Source organism: Hippocampus comes, unplaced genomic scaffold, assembly GCF_001891065.2.
Source record: "Hippocampus comes isolate QL1 unplaced genomic scaffold, H_comes_QL1_v1.1 scaffold66, whole genome shotgun sequence".
In the NCBI taxonomy this organism is placed as follows: Eukaryota; Metazoa; Chordata; class Actinopteri; order Syngnathiformes; family Syngnathidae; genus Hippocampus; species Hippocampus comes.
Window position 1 is genome coordinate 235,343 of NW_017805003.1, and position 17,688 is coordinate 253,030.

The 17,688-nt window shown below is 40.5% G+C and overlaps 1 protein-coding gene across 3 annotated transcripts in view; it reads right to left on the reverse strand.

Moving 5' to 3' along the window:
• Positions 1–809: 809 nt before the first annotated feature.
• The window catches only part of gabrb4 (gamma-aminobutyric acid type A receptor subunit beta4), a 148,392-nt gene continuing 131,513 nt past the window's right edge, over positions 810–17,688 (reverse strand). For 2 of the 3 annotated variants that reach the window (XM_019858647.1, XM_019858652.1), the window contains 6 exons: positions 11,968–12,050; positions 7,853–7,990; positions 4,732–4,884; positions 3,993–4,249; positions 3,323–3,412; positions 810–2,720 (listed from right to left, as the gene is read on the reverse strand). In XM_019858647.1, coding sequence (XP_019714206.1) covers positions 2,367–2,720; positions 3,323–3,412; positions 3,993–4,249; positions 4,732–4,884; positions 7,853–7,990; positions 11,968–12,050 — 1,075 coding nt within the window. In that variant the 3' untranslated portion in view covers positions 810–2,366. The remainder of the gene's footprint in view (positions 2,721–3,322; positions 3,413–3,992; positions 4,250–4,731; positions 4,885–7,852; positions 7,991–11,967; positions 12,051–17,688) is intronic. The other variant, XM_019858658.1, reaches the window with a different exon arrangement.

Consider the following 17,688-nt stretch of genomic DNA (forward strand, 5'->3'; position numbering starts at 1 on the left):
CCTTATAGATCGATCAATATTCTGATTTCTTGGACGTAGTATTTTAAATGTGCTGTAAAGTGCTTTGTTACAGCTGCAGCGGTTGTGAAAGCTCGAAATAAAGCTGAATTGTATTGTATTCCCTTTAGCAGAACTCCATCTAGTGGATGCATAACGCAACCGCAGCCACTGCTGTAGCCTCTATTCTATGCATCTTACAATAAGGTGTGCCCTTTAAATGAAAACAGTTTAAAAATAAGCCATTCGTTGAAGGTGCACCTTATACTCCGGAAAATACGGTACTTATATGGGAGACGTAAATCATTTTCATTTGGTTATTTGTTCCCCTCGCTTCAAAATGCAGCCTACACATTTATGGCTTAAAGGATGCACTCATCATCAATAAGATGTCACTGCAAAAAAATGCAAACAAAGAGAAGTGCCACGACAGCAAGAAGAGGGTTGAGTGTACAAAACCCCCGTCTCATAAATTGGTGTGATTGTCTTCCAGTGAGTGTCGCATTTTGGAGACATCTAATGCATGCGTACTGAGCGTTTTTTAGGGGAGGCGTCTTCCCCAAAGTTGTTAATACGGCAGACAAATGAGTGACTCCGTATGTTAATCCGTTTTCATGTCCTGTAGGTGTAATAGCCAACTGTTGCTGTCCATATCATGGTTATATTTCTTCTATATATGACGAATAAGAATCATTTTCGCTCAATATGTGGATTAAAAAAAAAAAAAAAAAAAAGAACATAAATGTCTGCTACACTGTGTAGGCCTTGGAGTTGTTTCACCCCCTGAAATGCAGTTGAAATGTTTTTTTTGGGGGGGTGGGGTGACCAGACAAGAATGACAGTTCAGATTTTGCAATCTAAATCAAACTCAGAGGCTACATTTTGCATCGCAAAGCACAACGAAATAATGCAGGCCTACTTTTGGTTGTCGTTTCGATTTGAAGCGATTCCCCGGCACTATTTCACTTCAGCTCGGTGTTATACGTGTGCGTTTGTAGTTCCTTTGACTCTTCTAGTTATGTCGCTCTCCAACAAATCGGATCATGAGGAGATGCTGAACATACAAATAAACCATGAAAAATACATAACAAAACTGTGGTTTGATATGTTGACTGTCGAATATACATAATCGTATTTTTTTTTTTTTTTTTTTTAACTGTGGATTGGTTCCCACGAATCACAAAAAGCAACACATCACTCCCGCCCAGCCCCCCTCCCGTCCCATTTCCTTTTTCACAAAGCAGGAATGACGTCCATAAACGCTGCATCTAAAGAGCATAGAACTCAGTCAACAAGAGAAAATAAACAATACAAATATACTTTCATGTTAATACTTAATGATAAAATGTACACAATGTGTTTTCCCCCCACCCCAAACAATCAAAATGAGTAATGTGAAACTTTTTATCTCGTAATGCCCTAGCTATAGAGCATTTTTCCGACACTCTGAAATCACAGTATTTTTCAAGACAAAATCATATCTACAATAATCAGCACTTGTTTTAAACCATAACAAAAAGTAGACCCCGCCGCCCTCCCATCACCTGAAAAGAGAATCTGTAAGTTTACGCTGACTCTAATGCACAATTGTGGCGACCAAACATCGTGTGATTGGTGTCCGATCAAGAGAACGCTACCACTTCAAATAAAATATTTTAAAAAAATAATAATCAAAATAAAAAAAGAACGACACATATTCCAAACAGGGTCACTGTACATGGTGGAACCGGAGATTTTTCGTGCACTTTGTATTCATGGGCTACATGGGGGGGGGGAGAAGGTGAGAGGACTGGGGAGGTGTTCAAGGACCTTGCTCAGCTGATGCCTGACCGGACAAGCCACCACTGATTTCATGAGCTGCAGTAGAGGATTTCTGATTACAAGAAGAATCAATAAAAAGTCAATGGGGGCATCTTCTCTCTCTCAAGAGCTTTTGCTTCTCTTTTTTTTTTTCCTTCTTCTTCTTTTTCCCATTTTTAGTAGCAAAAATATCATGCAGTCTCTAGTTCCAAAAATCCCTGCGGGGATCTTGCGTTTGTTCATTTGTTTGTTTCAGGAGGAAAAAGGAAGTCAAAGCCTTGAAATTCTTCTCGCAATTTTTTTTTTTTTTTTTTTAACATTCAAGTCATCCTATTAATACTTTGTACAGCAGACAAGTCTTTTAGGTCTCATGTGTATGCATGTGCGTGTGTGTGTGTGCGTGTGTGTGTGCATGTGTGTGTGTCTGTGTATATATAAATATAATATACTGTATAGAAATATGCATATACATATGTTCAACCTGTATGTGTATACATATTTTGGAACTGTATCAAAGCCAATTTAATGTGCTCTCAAAATATGGCCAATGATTCCTAGTGGGATGCACATCAATTCACATAGTACAACCAGTAGATTAGGTTGAAAAATCCAAAAGTGATCGGGAATATGACCCGGGACCACTTGTCAATGGTGCTTACATCTGACAGGTTTGGGATTTTCAACTTGAGCTTGGACGAGCGCCGCCGTAGTCGGCAGTTGGCCCGGCTGCGCATGGCGCTCCGATCCAGCGAGTGGTGGCTGAAGCCATCTCGGGGCGCCATTGGCTTCCTGAATTGGACCCCAGAGCTGTCAAAGGACATGACTGAATTCCGAGAGTCACTAACGCTGCTTCCCACGTCAGAGGGCATCACCTCGTTGTTCATTTCCAGAGTGGTGAGGAGAATGTTGCCATACGCATCCACCTATGACAGAGGCAGAGAGACAGAAGTCTCATTGTGGGCTGTTGCCAAAGAGGAGAGCCAAACTAACCCACTACTGTATTATCAAACTTCACTAAATCCCGCAGCGTCCCACAGATTTTGAAAGTCAAGCAAAATGCAGAGGTGACATGGAATGTTATTTCTAGCATGCTCAAAAATAGCTTTTGCTTTAAGACATAAGTAAGTGAATTGCAAACCCTGCTTCCAAAGCAGTTGGGATATTATCGGTGAAGGCGGTGATATGTAAACACGTACACCAATCTATCCGAAAGACCGTCTTCAGTTGTGTTATGTCCGCACAGAACAGTTTTTAGCAACAATGATAATGGGTGAAGACCAAATGGGAAAAAAACAACCTGCAATGTTGACTTTGGTTTGTTAATTCATTCTGATTATTGTTGTTAACTTAAAAATAATAATAATAACATTCTGCACAGACGCATTGGATGTGAAAAGTATTGATGCGTTCATATTTTGAGTGGCTACCAACTATTTTGGAAACAGTTTGGCAGTGAAACAACTTGAAGCAGGTGAATCATAGTGAAGGATGGCCTACAGCTGATATGATTTCTAAATACATGTACCCCAACTTTTCTTTGTTCCTCGAGATACAGATTTCTTCTCTGTGTAAATGATCTGAAGGTGTTGGTTTGAAACGGCACGGAAATGGAGTCCTTGCAATGTGAAAGAAAAAATGAAGAGAACATTAAAACGACTAGCAAATACTGGCAAATAAGCACATTTTCATTTGATTACACAACGCAGTCAACACAGAAAAGCTTAGCATTTAGTATCTTACGCACAGAAACAGGGAGGCGTCATTCAGTCTGACCAATCTACCAGAAATCTCATCACGAGGCCCGTAAGCTTTATCGTGCTGTGTTTTGCTAAGTATGCTAACTGCTAAGGTAGCGAGGTGAGAATGAATGAAGCCCACAGTGACAACCACCTAAATAAGAAATGAGAATGTTTACACCACTGTTGGGCTCAATGAATGGCTAGCTTCATGAAAAGGGGGCTATGCTCGATAAAAAGTTATCGCTGCTTGAGAGAAAAGCAATGGATGATGGTTGGTGGGTTGACTATGGGGGGGGGGGCAACACTGTGCTTTGAGATTACTCCAGTCAGGAATGTAAATACAGTAGTTATCTTAAATATTCACAAATATTCAACTTTTTTTTGGGGGGGGGGGGGGTACTTAAAATCTAACTGACATCATCGAATATAATGGAGGCAGCAGATGAAGATGCAAACCTGTTCCCTTAGGCGCTTCTCTTCGTATCGTGTGCGCTCATTGTTGACTTTATTCAGCCTTTCATTGATTTTCTTCTGTTGTGCCGGGCCCCGGCCAAAGAACACATAATTTACAAAGGCATATTCGAGCAGGGCCAGGAACACAAACACAAAACAGCCCATGAGGTAGACGTCGATGGCTTTCACGTAGGGGATCTTTGGGAGAGTCTCCCTAAGGTGGGTGTTAATTGTTGTCATGGTGAGCACCGTTGTCACACCTGAATGCAGCGGCACGCACACACATATAACACATACATGGACACATGAATCAGTGCAAGCCACATTTTATCGACATTCTTCAAGACCATCGTATGTTCCGGTAGCGAAATAGTTAAGCAAAACTGAATTCGGCCTTTTATACGCTCATTTTGCTGATGTGCTATGTCAACATTTTTCTCACATGTAACCCTTAGTGGGTAAGGAACAATTAAATAATCAAGAAATATGTCAAAATCATGCATTGCATCGACATTAATCATTAAAAAAGGGCTTTTTTTTTTCAACCTCCTACCAAAAATCTGTTAATATTCTCTAATATATACACACATTTAAAAGTACTGTAAATATTTCATTTGAACTGCTACTGGAACTACTAGTACAAATAAAATAGTCATTTGGAATAATTTCCACTGTGTCACTGTGGTTTCTGGGGGGGACATTTTGAAAGTTTTCAAATACAATGCGTATGGATGCAACTTACCCAGGGCCACCCGAGCTGCAGAGGCATCATAATTGATCCAAAAGGAGACCCAGGATAGAATGGTGATCAAGATGGAGGGCATATATGTCTGCAAGATGAAATATCCAATGTTCCTCTTAATTCTGAAACTCAGCGAAAGCCTCGGATATGAACCTGTAAGCAGAAACAACCGAGTGACGGCATGGATAAGATCAGGGAAGAATGAAAAGGGGAAAGTGTAAGGGCGCTCCAAACCCTACACTTGACAACGTGCAGGGTAGTCATTTCTCCGTTTGTTCAGATGGAGCACTTAATTTCCCCAAAGCGATGGATTCCTTTCCAGGGACAAGTTCGATTCCAATTAAACATGGCACAAAGTCGCAAACACGGCAGATTTTTCTGCAAGCCCCTATCTCAGCAGGCCGCTCCAGCATCCCTCTGAGACTTGTCACAGAGAGCTGCTCGCCTGTTTCCTGCTCGCTCCCTCTGTCCTCTAAACATTACTGAAAGGCCATTTTAAAAGGTGATTGCAATGCACGCCTGCACATGAAAGGACAAAGCACATAGTGCTAAGGTGGCATAGTTGGTCATTTTAGTGGATATTTTGCTGAGAAATGTCAAATCATTGTAGCACAAGTTCATTTAAATTTTTTTTACTGCAGTTAGATTCAAACAAGCCGGCGCATAAAATGCTGATGCAAAAAGCAAATTAGCAATCAGGCAACAGCTCTCAGCTTCAGCTCTATAGACGTGTTTGTAGTTTGCAAAATGAAAAGATTACTCTAATATAGTTAGATCGGCAGGTATAAGCCATCTATGGTTATACTGCATTTTTTTTTACTTCAGGAAAGCACTGAGAGAAACATGATGGATTTAATCTCATACAAAAAAAAAATGGCCACAATGACGGATGACGTCATCTGCACTGTAAATCTTTGAATGAATCAATACTTTTTGCATACATGCTTGATTCAAAGTGGGACAACACTTCCCCGTCAAGCAAGTACATCCGAGATTAATCGTGGCACTCAATGTTCACGGATTACACTTAACTCAAACATGAAAATGACATTTTATCTCTGCTTTCGTCTATTTTGTCCGTGCCAGAATTTCTAGAGGCAAAGCAAGAACATTATTGACACGTTGCAACAAAATGTAGGACAAAAAAAAATAACTAAACTCCAAATCAACAGAACAAAGTTCCTGAAGTCATTGGGACTCAGGACTGCTCCTTGTACAACATAAGAAGAAACTTTTTGTCCAGTGTTCAATATCCATACATGCGATGATACACATACATAATTCAACATACCATGAGAAAATGTAAGGAATGAAATTTTTTGTTAAACTGTCAATGGAGTGAATGTTAAAATAAGAGAGACAAAAGAAAAAAAAAACTGATCAGTCAATAATATCCAGATGAAATGTTCCATGGATGAATGAATCTCTTTCAAGTGAGGATACCAAATACGACTCCCTCCTATTAGTACACTGGTCTATGTGTGGGGAGGGGCCAATTTATTGACGTGACCCCAAAGAATTTTGTGAGCATGTCGAAATGACCACAACTATTCCGAGCACAGGAAAAAAGAAAGGAGGAAGGAAGGAAAAAATAAGAAAACAGGAATGAAAACGGGAGAAAGACAGGTCAAGTTGTTGCTCCTCTTGGTTTGGCCAATTACATTTCGCAGCAGCAAGTCACTTGCATGATTCATTCAACAGAAACCAAACAGTCATGAAATGAAGAAAAATTTCCATGGGATGTTATTTTTGAAATTAAACGCAATGTTCCAACTTCAACATCTTTTGTCAGCCTATGTACTGTAAATCGTGAATGGTGGAGGGCACCATAATAAATCTCACTTCATGATTATTTCCTGCCGTTTTATGACAATAAAATCGTCTGTATTGTAGACAACAGTTCGCATGATTCGTTCGACAGAAACCAAACAGTCATGAAATGAAGAAAAATGTCCATTATTTTTGAAATTAAACGGAATGTTCCAACTTAAACATCTTTTGTCAGCCTATGTACTGTAAATCATGAATGGTGGAGGGCACCATAATAAATCTCACTTCATGATTATTTCCTGCCGTTTTATGACAATAAAATCGTCTGTATTGTAGACAACAGTTATCACCTCCTGTCATCAATTTCCTCAAGCGTGGTGACCTTGGAGGAAGGCATTCTTACAACTGGACAGCTGACCAAAACAGCTCCTTCAACATCTCCTACACTTGTGTCTTTCAATCCCTACTTATCTACTTTGCCCTAACGGGGGTCGGCACCATTGTGCTTCAAATGTTCAATGCTAAGTCTTTATTGTAACATTCCAGAGTCATTTGTGGTGTTTCATACACACTTTTGAAATAAAGTTTACGGTATGTTGACATTTTGGATATTTTACTTCTTCCCTTCAATTGAAAGGACATTTGAGGATGATGACATTATTTTTTGCGGGAGATGATGTTTCATTTTGCCGGTATCTACTTTGCCCTAACGGGGCACCACTACACTTCAAATATTCAATGCTAAGCCTTTATTGGCATGTTACGTTCCAGAGTCATTTGTGGTGTTTGATACACACTTTTGAAATAAAGTTTATGTTGACATTTTGGATATTTTACTTCTTGCCTTCAATTGAAAGGACATTTGAGGATGATGACTGATTATTTTTTGCGGGAGATGATGTTTCATTTTGCCGTAGAGCAAAAACTGTGAAAACATTCCTTGACGAAAGACACAAGGTCAATGCCATGGCCTGCAACTAGTTTGGATCTCTCTCCAAACGAAAACGTCATTCAGTCCATGCCTCTGAGGGTCAATGCTATGGCCTGCAACTAGTTTGGATCTCTATCCAAACGAAAACGTCATTCAGTCCATGCCTCTGAGAAGCCAGGGGTGTTGCAACAAAATACGAGTGGTGTGATGAAGTGTTCTTTGATTGTTGGTGTGTAGTGTTTTTTTCCCCCCATGATTCCACAATTACCTTCAAATTGAGTGATTTCTCAATTGATGCCAGGGGTGGTATACTCAACTACTTTTGCTGAAACAAATGTCTGCATTTGACTATTTTACTATTTTCTGATCATGGTGAGCAACGTGAGACTGATAATTGAATTAAAGCTGTCAATAGCTTACCGGTAGTAAACCGTACTTCCTTGGAGACCAAGCGGATGTCCACGATGGAGAACTGAGGTAACTCTAACTTGTCCACACCTGTCACAGCGCTGTCCCCTCCTTGCCAGAAGAACACAATGTCATCTGTGGTGTATCCGTCTGTCACGGGAAGAAAATGGGAAGTGAGGGTGGGGAGGGACACAAGGTCAAGAAATAACCATGAAATGGGACAATGTATCTCGTGAAAGGTGCACTGCGCAGACAACTAGTGGAGGTCCCTCTGACGAATGACGCACTCTGCTATAAAGTCATTCGGATCCGATCAGATATCTTGACTTTTGAAAACCATTACGCGGAGCAACGATATGACATCCCAGAATGACTTCATGGAGACAGTTGTTGTTCCCACACAAACCTAAACTCTTAGCAAACATACCGTCTGATACAGTTACTCACGCTGGAACTGTAACAGACATTCTGATTCTCGCTACCACCCACACGTGAAGCGCACACACTCCAGCACATAGTTTGTTGCGAGTCACCATCGCTTATTTCCTCATACGTACTTTCGAACTCTTCTTGTGTGTTGAATGATCTCGTGTACAGCACAGCTACTGTAGCCCCTTGCAAGTTCACATTTTAGCACAAACTATTTGTGCATTACATTGACGGCTTTATTTTTGCGAGCGGCATAAATTCTGTCAACGCATGGCATAGCTCTGTGCGCAGGTGGGTTAGACCCAATGTGAATTTCGCAGAATGGCGGATCTGTGAGCGGGAGGGTTGCGGTCACAGTTAGGGCTGCCACACAGGACTATTTTACCAGCGGACTAGTCACCGATAGTTGTCCCGATTTGTCGACTAGTCGGATCATACGTAAATCGCGGCACATCACATCAGCAAGCAGATTGCTCTTATGTATAAAACCATCATTAGCATACGGCTTGAATTCTTTTAGGCATGTGCAAAAAAAAAAAAAAAAAAGAGGCAATTAAGATAATAGTTCGTTGCACTTTTAGTCATCTATGCAGCTTGTAGCAAAATTCAGAACACTTAAAATTGAATTTGGAGACGATGCTGTGCCTTTTAAAATGGAACCAAAAACTATATACTGTGACATTAGCAATACTATGAGACCCTATTTATCAATATAAAAAGAAATACTTGGCAACATGTTTCACTCTCCTTAGGCATCGAGCATTTTTTATGTAGAAGATAATGAAATCAGATGAGTAAAATCAGGACAGCCCCTCATCCCCTCACTTGCACGCCACTGATGCGGGGAGCTTTGCCAAAGCAATACTGCTACAGTGCCTTGGACTACCTCACTTTAATATTTCCCACTTGCCCACAAAACCTGCCAAATATTAATAGCCCTTCCAACATCGTAGAAAGGGTTCTGTCAGTCGTCATCTGTACCTGTGGGTAAAAAACAAAAAAAAAAAAAAACAAAAAACAAAAAAGGACGTTTCGCTTCTCTCACAGAAGCTTCGTCAGCGGTAGACAACCCTGAAGTCTCCGTGAAGACTCCGGGAAGTTGCTCTGAGAGGGTGAAAATTTTTTAACAAAAATCACAAAAATAAAAAAATTTTCACCCTCTCTGAACCGTGAAGGAGGTATCAGATTTAACCTGTCTCCTATTTACAATAACTTGTTGACCAGTAAGGGACATAGACATGCTGATCAGGCTAACTGAAAGTAGCTATTCAGCCTTAGCCCAAACAATAGGCCTAATCAAGACCCAATGATAGGGAGTTTAGAAACCAATGGGCCTCTTCACCATAGGGGCGTGACTAACCATCCCCACCCAGTCCTCAAACAGGCCACGCTCAGCCTTTTAGCGCAGAGCAACTTCCCGGAGTCTTCACGGAGACTTCAGGGTTGTCTACCGCTGACGAAGCTTCTGTGAGAGAAGCGAAACGTCCTTTTTTGTTTTTTGTTTTTTTTTTTTTTGTTTTTTGTTTTTTGTTTTTTACCCACAGGTACAGATGACGACTGACAGAACCCTTTCTACGATGGAACTTTCCTGTACGACTGAGAGCCTCCACAAGCAGCCCTTCCAACAGCAACACAATCTCACGCACATACTTTTCAACACTGTTTCTACCAGCTCTCATTACCTTAGCCAAACAAGCAACATGGCACGTCGGAACATGAAGTGGTTTTAGGTTTGAGGTGGGATCTTTTCCCAGATAAGCACATGCAGACCAACCTGCAGAAGAACAAAACCACTTTGGTTGTCATAAAGCCTGCCTGCATCACATGTTTAAGCTATCCCGACATCCCTCTCCTGCCTCCCACACGGCATGAATATTCATCAGCATGTGTCAGTTGGCCGTCCTGCACAATCTCAGTTGGCCGCACAAGTGAAAGTGATCACAGTTGTAGACGATGTCAATGGGCCAGTACGCGTTCACTGCAGCGCCGTCTCTCAGCGCGGTTCATTTGACTACATTTCACCTTCTAGTAGCGACAAGTTATTTACTTCTTCCTACTCCTTTGAGCATAAAACTGTGATGATGTCTGTCATTATTTTTCTTTTCTTTTCTTTTTATAATTTTTACTTGCCTTCACTTTTGTCAATCTGTTATTGTATTGTATGTTCTATATGTTCTATATGTTCAATAAACAATAAACAAACAAACAAACATGTCCAGACTCGTGGCATTAAATTCATCTATAGGGACCTGGAGTCAATAGCCCTGAATCTCTCTCTGGATGGAAGGTGCCTAATCCATCAAAATGATAAGAGTGCACCGCTCACACTCGCACGGGAAGCCCAATCGGAATCAATTAAGGATATTCGTGCAATGTTTTAAGCATAGGTCCATTTTATAGATCACAATGATAAACAATCAGCAACCACAACCACACATATGCAGCGTATTGAGAAAGTAGAGTGATTGATAAGTTCACCAATGGAAATGATCACCCGATACGGTTTGAATCTCACCAGCAACACCAGCATTGTTCTCATGGCAGGTGATTCAGGGAGAAGAAACCATTTGTAGGAATCCGCACAAAATATGCTAATAGAATTAGATTTTACCCAATTAAACATACATATTTATCTTTCATTAAAAAAAAAAAAAACTCTGGAAGATTTATTGTGAAAGTTCTTTTGTGTTATGATTTTATTATCAACTGAATGATTTTACTGCAAGGTGATCACATATTTGTATGAAAAAAAAGGTGATTATGTTCAGTTTTCATTGACACCGTCAGAGACGGGAATTCGTGAGGATTTTGTTTTCCTAAGTTACAGTACATGCGAGGCACAGACTCATAATGCAATATCAGTCATAGATGAGCAACATCCTAAATATAATGGAGCCCTGAATCTTATTAGACTGTTTAGATCTGGTGCGGTGGTGACTGGAAGGCTGGATTCATACAACGAAGTCCAAGTGAAGTGGTTCCAATTTTTCCAATGCAAGCCTGATGTCATAGAAAAACCTGATTGGTTACTTATAATACTGATGATGAATAATGATTTACACACGCCTACTAATGACATTATGCATATGTTTTGGGTTTGACTGCAGCCCCCGATGCCAAATAGAAAGAGTCTTCCCTTCAAACACAATGAAAATCAACGCTACTGGTAGTGGAATGCACTAAAGAACAAACTGCTGTCGTGATTTTTTTTTCTTTTTTTCATGAGTCCGGATTGCGTCTCTACCAGGTTAAAAATGGCACAAAATCCATATATAATTTGCACTTACTACTTGTACAACAGCTACATTTTTTATTTATTTTTTTTGCCAAAAGTTCATTAAAAATAAAAGATATTTTGATGTATGTGGTGAGTGTAAATGCATACACTGCGGAGTAGTGGGCAGACTGCGGTGGCCTTTCAAGTACCTCGCACCAACGTATAAGTTTGGACGGTTAAGTGGCAAATGGGTTGTATTTTGAAGGTGCATTTGCTTACTTTGCTTTCTTTACCTGCAGAGGTGGTAAACGGGCAACAAATGCATGGCATAGTGGCTTAGTCCCCCCCCCCCCCAAAAAAAAAAATATATATAATAAACAGCATGTGATAGCTCATAATTTGAAGGTGATGATATCAGCAGCTCTAAGGTTTGTTTTCAAAGGTCTTGGTGAGAGCAACGGCTACGCTGGCATTTACTTACAACTTTCAATTTCCAAGGTGCAGTTCTGTTCATCGAGAGGGTATCGCCTCAAGTCCATCATACAAGCAGCCGTGGTGGTTATTCTGGGGGACGAGACAGAAACAAAACCCGCTTTGAAAAGGTTTCATAGGTTTCTCGGAAGTGCCTGTGAAAAAAGTCACGTCATACGGAAAAGAGCAGCACCCGCTTGAAAAGTAGCAGGTGCGTAGAGTGGATAGAGAAAGTCTCCACACCCCTGTTCAAACGTCATGTTTTTGTGATGGATAATTTGTATTGACACTGAATGGTTGTGTCAGCATGTATTTTCATATAATGCAATTATTAAATACACTTATAAAATGTATTTTTCTAATTTAACTTTTTTTTTATGGCACTTTGGTTTTATGTGGGTAAATGTGTCCCATGCTGAAACAGCCATGCTTGAAGCCCTGTTTTCCAAAAATTACTCATGATTGAAAAATTTGAGGCCATAATAGTAAAGATCAGAGATAAATACATTCATTTCATGGCAAACCAGTGCAAATCTTATCTGAACAAGAGTTCTTCAATTTGCATGGGGAAAAAAAAAACATGAACCATGATAACCTCTAATTATGAGCAACAACTTCATTCGATAATGAAACACAATCAGCAGTGAACTTGGGGTTGAAACTTATACTTTGAACAAATAAAGTAATCATGTAACTTAACTCTGCAAACTAATTAGACATCAATGAAACATCCATACTTTTGAACAGCGGTGCCCATGATGTCAATCGTAATCGACCTGTTGCTCGCCAAGGGAGTGTGGGTCGATCCCACGGCATGAACTTATTCACTGCCACACCTCTCACTTTTATACTATTGATATTTCCAATAGCTGCCTCTCCAACAGCAGTGAATGATCATTCGTTCTTTGTCAAACTTTGTCATTTGATTGACATACAGGGCAGCCAATCATACACCCGCCCCATGGATCACCGCAAATGTACATATGACGGCACTATATATATATATATATATTGTGTGTGTGTGTGTGTGTGTGTGTGTGTGTGTGCAATAAAGATTTTTGTGTTATGGTAAAGACATCCACGGCTTCGCAGCAACCATGTGAGTCTCATAATTTACATGTTGCCCTTCTCATTCTGTAAGTATAAGTGTATAAATGCTCCTAAGTACTCTTAACTCTTGTCTTTAAACAATCATTATCAAAGTAATGGCAATTGTTCTGGCACTTTCACAAATCCATACATTTTCACAGAGTCAGTAGCACATTTTATGGGGCCTGTGCTTGATTCACATTCCTTTGCATTGGAGTCCGGTGGGACTCATCGAAAGTTTTCCCCTTTAATGCACATTTTTAAGCAGTATGTTCAAGCCTATGCCATTGGCACGTCTTTGTTGTTTTAGACTGATGCAGTGCAGAAATGAGCAAAAATCGAGACCCAAGCACCAAAGCTGATAATATCGGGAGGCAGGAGAAGAAGCCTAGTAAACGAAATGTGTGTGACCGGTGTGTGATATCTATTATTCACAATGACACTGAGCTGCATTCTGCTGCACAAGCATTCTGCTGCTCAGACTGCATTTGTTACCACTCTGCTGTGCTACACCTCCCTGCTGCCTTCACAGCACTCCTCCGCTGACTGCATACAGAGGGGCGACACACTGCTGATACACTCTGAGAGGAGATAACATCAGACCTAATTACATTAATCGGAGAGGTCACTTGGCAATTAGACTTCCCATGTAAAAAGTTGCAAACAAGCAACATCGCCATTAATAACATCGGTTAGACTCTATGCACAGTGGGAGATGCTGTGTATGGCTACACAACAGCAAAATGCAACTTATCATCAAAACACAAACCGCATATAGACTCACCGGCCGCTCCATTAGGTACACATGCACAATAATCATTATGCACGAAGTCTCCCTCAAAAGTTGCCTTTCATTGTCATAGAAGTGCGACTTGAGATGTAAAACTGCATTTTATAATGCTGAAATGTGATTTTCAATCGTTGTCTCATACATACACATCAGAAGGCCCAACAATTAGATTTAGCATTATGCATTTCCAGAGATGAGCATTCTCAGCCCCGGTGTGTCCATCAGCGAGCTGCCGTCAGTATTTCAGGCTGGCCCAGTCTGTCCAAGTCGTTGGCAACAGCCAAATGGCACAGAGAACGACTTATCATTAGTACGTCACACGCAAGTGTCGCACGATTGACATAGAGCCAAATGCAGAAAAAAAGCAAAACTTTTCCCACTATATCAAGGACTATGACGTATGCTCCTCACATGCAGCATTTACAGTAAGTAGCCACTTTGAATGGCGATGAATCAAATTGGCTGTGATCACATCCGCAATGGCTCAAATTGCCTGAAAATCCCCAAATTCGGTTGAACCTGCCCCTGCGTGGGTTTAGGCCGCGTCTCGCTCCAGACTTGCAATGGGCACAAAAATGTCCGGCAGCACATCAGAACAAAGCAAGTAACAAAACCACCGAGCACACAACATAAGAATGAGATATGTCACACAAGACACATAAAATATTGAGATTAAACAAAAGCAGAGGTAAGGGCCTATCCCCCTGTAATCAAAAAGACATCCTGTCAACATAAGCTACTGCTCCCGGTAGCACTATGAAGTCGAGTAAGCCTGGCAGCAGCTCGGACTAATGGAGAGAGAAGAATTCTTTACCCCCTTGGCACTCAGAACAAAAGCCCACAATGAATAAAAATGTGCTTATATGTGACAGCTAACAAGTCAGGGGAGAGCCAAACAGTGAGTAGGCACATGTTAGGTGCCTCCGAGAGAGGGTTTGGGATTTGGAGAAGTCAGTAGATATGGGTCAACAACAGTCAGTCCCACTCGAGACAGATGGCAGCATGTTCAAATCTGAGGAATCGGACATGAATTTCGATCTTTGGTGGAACTCATGAGGATGATGCGCAACGCATTGCATGAAGATTTTCAGGAATGACTCACGAATGGTAAAAAAAAAAAAAAAAACCCAAAAGAGCAGCCTAGTGTATTTCTATTCATCAAGTCTGCATTTACTGTAACGGTCTCGGGTCTGGAGGTGGACTCCAGACGAGGAAGACGATGTCAGATGCATGAGCAACACTTCTGACACCTACACAGTCTGCTGATGCAGCTTGCTTGCCGAGGAAAATGACAGAAAATACGTGATCGCCCCACAAGAACCTCAATATGTTGTTTGGGCTCTTATGAGTCATATTTAGAGTTAATAATTTAAGAATTTATTAGCTCAACACTGTGCCGGTTCTACAATTAAATTAGCAGCCAGACATTAATAAGTGGTTCAAAATAAATAAATCAGCATTCTTCTCACACACCATATTTGGTCATAAGGAATGTTACTTGCCACCGCATTTCAATGTCCTGCCTATTTAAAGTCTACTCATTCAATGACTGTCTAAATTCATTTTACCATATTGGCCCGAATATAAGACGGCCCTGATTGTAAGACGACGCCCTCTTTTTCAAGACTCAAGTTTGAAAACAGACATTTTGAACACCAAATTAATTTTTATACAGAAAAGAATTACAGTACATCTGAAACAAATGATTATAACAATATATTTGAGAGAAAAAGCATGTGTTTTTGCCTCATTCAAATCTAAAGTGCAATCACATTCGTAAATGAATGACTTCTGGTTTTTGAAATGTAAATTACATCATAACTTCTCCTCAGCTGCCGGTTAACCTGGCCGATCTTCGACCCACTTTTCTCCAGATTGTCACTACGTTTCTCCATTTTCTGTTATCTCTTCTATTATTTTCTTCTCTTTTCCTTCTTACCGCTATTTTTCATTTTTCTTCTTCGTCCTACCGCTATTTTTATTTTTATTCTTCGTGGCAGGGGTTCACTTTGGCCTGGGGAGTCAAGTTCAGCATTCGCGTCAGTGATATCTGGCGCCATCTAGCGTCGTGAATGGGTATAATGTCTAGACCCCGACTACAAGACGACCCCCACTTTTTCAGTCTTATTTCAATGCAAAAAGCACTGTCTTATATTCGGGCCAATACGGTAATTCATACTTATACTGAAATATACCTATGAATGGACATGATTGGATTCAAAAAGAAAATCAATACAAATGATATACCGGAGAATTAAAATCGAACAATAATTTTGCGTAGTCATTATGTTTTGTTTGTCTCACTCTTCACTTGCATGGCGCGGCCCTACCAGATGTCTTACTTCTCTGTCCTAATTACATGTATTTCATAATGAATACTGATGACTGATTTGATTGCAAAACCAATGTGTCTAAAAATAAAATTTATTAGCCGTGTTTATCTGTGTCACTTCCCGTTCCTTTTAAGCTCACTGCGCAGGGGTTCAGTCCCAGCGGCCTAATCGTTTGGCATCACGGGCAAGACGAGCGGGCGATAATTTTATGCAATTGATAAAAGAATATTTGGAAGAGGAAGCAAAATAAAGAAAAGACGAATAAACGCAATCCCACCGTTCCGCACAGAGTGATAATAACAAACAAGGCACCTCCGCAGATGTTGGGAGGAAGAGTTAATGCCAGAACCCGTATTAACAAGAATCGCGTTTCTTGCAGCGCACAATCAGCGGATGTGCAAGTGCAGGTGTAATTCCATTTTCTTCTGGCTCGCGTCCAATCTTCTCAGCTCGTGATGCTACTTTTATGGCTCCAGCGGAACCTTGCGTACCCTGAGTGGCGCAGCTGGGAATGTTGATTCAGATTAGGAAGCCATGTGGTTTGGCGCCATTTTGTTCTATTTTCCGGTTGCTTTATTTTAGGCAAAGAATAAAACAGGAATTGCAAGGGGGATTAAGGTTTGAGTCAGTAATTATTTGATTTACTCACATATTGAATCGATTGCAACTGGACCGCTCTGGTGGTCCGGGAAGACGTTTCGGGCACCTCGTTCGAGCATCATCAATTCAGCTTTAGCATAAGTGTTAGTGTGGAAACCCAATTATTTATACATTCATTCGGCCATGTCTACTCAGAATGGAGTGAAAGTCTATCCGCAAATATCTTAATTCACTGAGTTGATGCTACTAATGACGATTGTGAGAGGAGCCCCTCAGTTTCTTTTTGGCTTTTCGTCCTCATGGCTGATTCAACTGCTGTGATCTGATCAACTACTGAAACTTGTTGCGCAGTTTAAGTTCAACTCTTTAGTTCAAATTTCCTTCTCTGATTGGGTACATTTCCTTTCTGACAAGTTTTTAATCCATATACGGTATTAATAGGTTCCTCTTCCCATATTTTTTTTTGCTTCCCGGTGAGCAATTGTGACTGCAAGTGTTATGTCTCAGTTATCGCTTCTGAAATGTTCTTGTCTGGCTTCGGTTTTGTTTTGTTTTGTTGAAATAGTTGTGATATTGATTACTCCTTTCACAGACCTCTTTGGGCAGAACTGTTTCAAATTTGAGGAAGAATTTATCGACTTGTACCTTAAGGCGTACATATTCTGTACAGAGAAGACAACCAGCACAGTTGAGTTGCGATTGATTCAATGCCCTGAGAATACAATGACCTTGATGAATGAGCAAATTCACAGTATGAACGATAAATCATTGAGTCCAATATTAAATGCCGTACAATGTTGCAGTCTTGCATTAGAGATTGCTAATATATATATATATATATATATATATATACACACACACACACACACACACACACACACACACACCCACACACACACACACACACACACAAAACACT